At 45.1% G+C, this 5,000-nt stretch overlaps 1 protein-coding gene across 4 annotated transcripts in view; it reads left to right on the top strand.

Annotated features, from left to right (window-relative positions):
• The window catches only part of LOC143281201 (uncharacterized), a 181,001-nt gene extending 178,013 nt beyond the window's left edge, over positions 1 to 2,988 (top strand). For all 4 annotated transcript variants that reach the window (XM_076586264.1, XM_076586263.1, XM_076586266.1 and 1 more), the window contains one exon: positions 1 to 2,988. This exon is cut by the window's left edge and continues 1,648 nt beyond it. In XM_076586264.1, coding sequence (XP_076442379.1) covers positions 1 to 379 — 379 coding nt within the window. In that variant the 3' untranslated portion in view covers positions 380 to 2,988.
• The last annotated feature ends 2,012 nt before the right edge of the window (positions 2,989 to 5,000 follow it).

The raw sequence follows: 5,000 nt of genomic DNA, 5'->3' as shown, positions 1-5,000 counted from the left end.
GGTGGGGGACACCTACGGCATGACTCCCCCCTCCTCTGTGTCCCCCCAGGACAAACTGATGACCTCGCCCTTCGCCGCCGCCCTGGCCTACACCAACGACAACGGCTGTGGCGGCCTGCCCCGCCCCTCCATGCACCCCTCCTCCTCCTCCTCCTCCTCCCACGCCCTCCTCACCAAGGACCTGGGCTTCCACATGGCAGGGGGCGGTGGGGGTGCCCACACGGCGGACTATGCCTCGGCCAAGGCAGCCTACTACGCCATGTCGGCGCTGAGTGCGGGCGGGCACCCCGCCCATGCCGGCTACCACGCCGACGTCAACCACAACACCACCGCGGCGGCCTACGACCAGTGCGCCAGACCAGTCATCCCCTGGTACTAGAGCGTCCATCGTCTGGATGTGAGAGGGTATGAAGGTAATACCTGACAGACTCGTCCTCTGGTACTGCACCATCTGTCATCTGGTTGTAAGAGGGTACGGAGGTTGTACGTGGACCTGGCTGTGAAGATATGGGGATTGTTGTACCAGACGCACTTCAGTTCTTTGATACAAGACTGGCGGACACCTGCCGTTGATTTAGGTACAGGGGGAGTTTCTGAAATGTGACACAGAGACCACTGCACTGACACGGTGCATGGTGAACAGCACTGATGTGACTCCTCTGTTCTGTCGGAGCAGCAGCAGGCCGCTCCTGACCTGTTAGATAACAGGGAAAGATAAAAAAAAAAAAAGAAAAAAGGAAGGGAAGTGCTGGGTTGATGACACTGAGTGAGTTGGAGACATGGAACTATGCACAATACACCGGACACTTTGATGATTGAATAACCGGGGGACGACACTTCTCTGCATATTTGACAGGAAACATGTGGTCAGGAAGTTGGGGGTGGCGTGAAGGTGAAAGGTAAAGGTACAAGGACAAAGAAAGCCTGAATCAGCTGCAACAGAGATATGCGAGGACTCACACACACACACACACACACACACACACACACACAAAGAACCAACCCAGAACTCAACTGTTCCCTACACTAAATTCCGCATCGGTTACTCAGCACGGTGCCCTTGTGGGGCTGACAGCAAGACAACAGAACACCTGCTGAAGTCCTGCCCCCTCCATGAGGAGCTCAGGAAGAGGTACTGGCCCGACCCAACTGCAGTGACCCGGGAACTCTACTGCTGTGTGGAGGACCAGCAGTGTACAGCTGCCATCGCGGAGACTGGGGTGTCCATCTGACGAACGAGAGGACTCACTACATTGTTTCGGTCGTGACGAGTACAAAGTGTCGTTCACCAAACATACTTGTATGCAACATAGTGTACTGCTTTTGAACACTGCTGATTTTTCCAACAGCTCTATTTCGCCAGGGCTTCTCCACAGACAGGATATGTCCCATGACCCTTTCTTATTCGTTTTTTGTGTGTGTTTAGGAAAACACCACGGCAGAACACACTTCTGCTTCTACAGCTGATTTTGCTCGTGATTAGAGATCATGCTGCAGCGAAACAATGATGTTGTAATCTCAAGCATTCACCACCGGAATGCCACAGACCATCACTGTGTACCATCGTAAGCGATCGGAATCACATTGCATTGCGGTCCGGGAAAACCCGGAACAGTCCCATGAACGTTTTCATTTCCCTTTCTCTTTCCAGTCACAGACAAAGCAAGCGTTGACTAGTTGTGTTGACTAGCTATATATATATAGACATGATCAGATTCCGACCCCAGTGTCGGGGTCAGAAGTGATGACGTTTTTTAAAAAAAATGCATGACATGACATAGTTCCTGTTGCAGTCACTGCCATTCGTGACCACGTTTCCTTTTCTAGTCCTTCAGTGTGTTGTCTGCTGTGACTTGTTGATGATGATGATGAGTTCTTGTTTGCTGTTGTTTAGGTATTGTAGCTTGCACAAACACAGACCCTCCTCAGGCAGGCACGCACGCACACACACATCCCCCATACACGCACATACACGGAAACACAGTGCGTACATACATTTAAACATGTATTCAAACACATATGTACATACCAGCCACTCTCCACACACTCACACCACGCAAATAAAACTATAGTCATCAGGCGTTGACCGCAGATATATAACTATATATAAATAAATGAGGAGAGAGAGAGAGAGAGAGCAACAAAGCACTGTCATGTTTAGTGATTCGAAGGGGCACAACTTCAAGCAAGTGCTGCGACGGTTCGAAATTGTGGGTCTTTGACTCACAAAGAGCAGCAGATGGATTGCCGAACAGTTGTTGATATACCCACCTTTTCGATGCCAGACTGCAAATTGATTCCTAGAATGTAATGTCTGCTGTATATCTTTTATTTCTTCCTGGCATAACAGTCTACCATAAAGTAATGTTGAAGCAAATCGAGAAAGACCGAAATAACCTGATCGCTTATTATTAACTGATATAATATGTATTATGAAAAAAAGAGATCGATAAAATCAGTGAACAAATAAACGAATAGTAAAGAAAAATAGAGATAAAAAGAAGAAAAAAAAACCCAGAAAGAGATAGAAAGAAATTGCACAGCATGAGAAAAAGCTGAAATGAATACCGTTATTCATTGAACGACGATTCTGACGGCATGTGTGTGTGTGTGTGTGTGTGTGTGTGTGTGTGTGTGTTCATGGAAGTTGGTCCCTTCATTTTTGTGGTGCTTGACGTTCATTCAGTCCCAGTTCACTGTGTCCCACTGGAAAGAAAAGAGCGGGGGGAGCGGGGATGTGGTTTATAAAACGAAAGCACTAGACTACATAAATCCTTTATCTACCAGGGTAACGGATAATCAACGTACATACTTTTATACATCCAGCCCTCGCCCTGTAGAGGGACTAAAAGCAAAAGGAGCAAACTGTAAAGTAACAACAAAAAAAGAGAGAAAAAACAAAATGAAAACACGTACATCGCTACAATCAGCCAGTGTCCTTACTTCCTATCTAACCTTCCACCACCATTCCGCCCAGATTAGAGAGAGAGAAAAAAGAGGTTATGAGGGGAACGGGAGGAGGGGATTGGGTGGGTGGGGTGGGGTAGAACTTTCATTCAAAGTAACTCAGGGGTGGACAGGCCGTGTTCTGAAGTCAATGTATGAAATGCACACGACAGATTCACAAGACACATGAGCGGGTCAACAGGCACAGATGAATAACCAGACAAGGGGGATGACCCACTCTGCTCCACCAAATTCGTTTATTGGAATTAAGATATAGGTTTATCAATAAACTAGGGGTAGGCATAACCAGCATTAGTCCACTATTTTCCGCAGTGTTTGTTGTGGAAGAAAATGCTACAGTCCCGATATTTTCTTTCCATTTTATTATTTGTTTTTTTGATGGAGTATTCTTGTGTGTATGTTTACAGCGCCGTCTATACTAAGTAACACGCTATGCACATAAAACACACGCACAAATTACACACACACACACACACACACACACACACACACGCTCGATCGCTCGCGATGTGAATCTATTGTTTCAAATCAAAGCAGTGAGATGCTACAGGAGTGAATGTTTTTATACATTTAAAAAAGAAAGTTTTTATTCTTTATATTTCGATTGTTCTTGTTGTTGAGGTGGGTCTTAAAACCCAAATTTCGTCTTCTTCATTAATATGATATTAGTAATAACATAGCGACACCAAGAATCAAACCAGTTAACAGCACATAACCCCACCAAAAACAGAAAAAAGTGGAAAAGGCCAACCCATCCAGTCTATCAGTGATATATCTAAGATGTTTACAGATAATGAAAATACTCCGCTTATTCCTCCTAGAAGCTGGAACACAAACAAAGGCGGGGAAAATTATTCCTTCAAACAGTGCATACTTCACTCTCTGTTCGCGTCTCTTTGTTCAAAAGGTAAGATTAAATTTCAAAGAACAGTTTGAAATGCACATGACAGTGTCGTTTAATCTGATAACAGTCGCTATAGAGATGGAATGGTTCTAGTCGTTGCTTAAAATTATGTGAGTGGAGACATATGTAGAGCACGTGTTTCTCTGTGCTAATGTGAAACTGAAATTTTTCTTTGGAAATTAGATTAGCTGTGTATGTGTGCGTGTACCCGCGCGCGCGTGAGTGGTTGCTGTTTACTATTATTTTGGTTATGTTAGGTTATGCAATCGTGAAGGCTTTCACGACTGGTGTGCAACGCGCTGATGTGTGTGTGCGTGCGTGCGTGCGTGCATGTATATTAGAGAGAAAGAAAGAGTGAGGGTGTTTAAGTACGCACAAGCAAAACACAAGTGTCACAACTGTTTCACAATGCCTGTACTTAACACTTTGTATGGTTTACTTGTTGTCATTGATGAAACCACAAACAAACAAACAAATAAGCCTACAAACAAAAGCAACAACCCACAAGCAGTAGTTCAGACATGTCCATAAATGTGCTGAATTATCCATTCGTTATTGAGATTGTGCGTCTGCGTTCTCTCTCTTTGAGCAGTGAGTTGTCGTTCATGAATGAAATCATTAATAAACAAAGTATACAATGTAATCTTTCGTTGGGGTCTTGATTGTTTTGATGTACGTGTGTGGAAGGTGGTGCCTGGATATGTACGAGGGTTGGGCCTGTGTATCTGTGAGACAGCACATCGTTGCATGTGCGTTATGTATCCGAGTGTGTTCTTGTGTGTGTGTGTGTGTGTGCGCGCGCGCGCGCGCGCATTTGTAAGCGTGTGTGAATATGGACGCGTTTTAATTCATATAATTCAATCATTTGCCTTTTGCGCACGTTTCATTTTCTTCTTCTTAAAATGAGGGAGGCAGACAGGGACAAAGAGACAGACATACATACAGATATATATACTTACAGGCAGACATACAGATAGGCAGGCACACAGAGAAAGAGACAGGCAGACAAAGAGAGATACAACAGACACATAAAGACAAAGGCAAAGTAGACTGTCACAGGGAGACAGAGACAGACAGAGAGACAGGCAGAAACAGAGGGGGACAAAGAAACCAACAAACAGACGGACAG

The sequence above is a fragment of the Babylonia areolata genome, chromosome 4 (genome assembly GCF_041734735.1).
Source record: "Babylonia areolata isolate BAREFJ2019XMU chromosome 4, ASM4173473v1, whole genome shotgun sequence".
NCBI lineage: Eukaryota > Metazoa > Mollusca > Gastropoda > Neogastropoda > Buccinidae > Babylonia > Babylonia areolata.
This window is presented reverse-complemented; position numbering and strand designations above follow the sequence as displayed.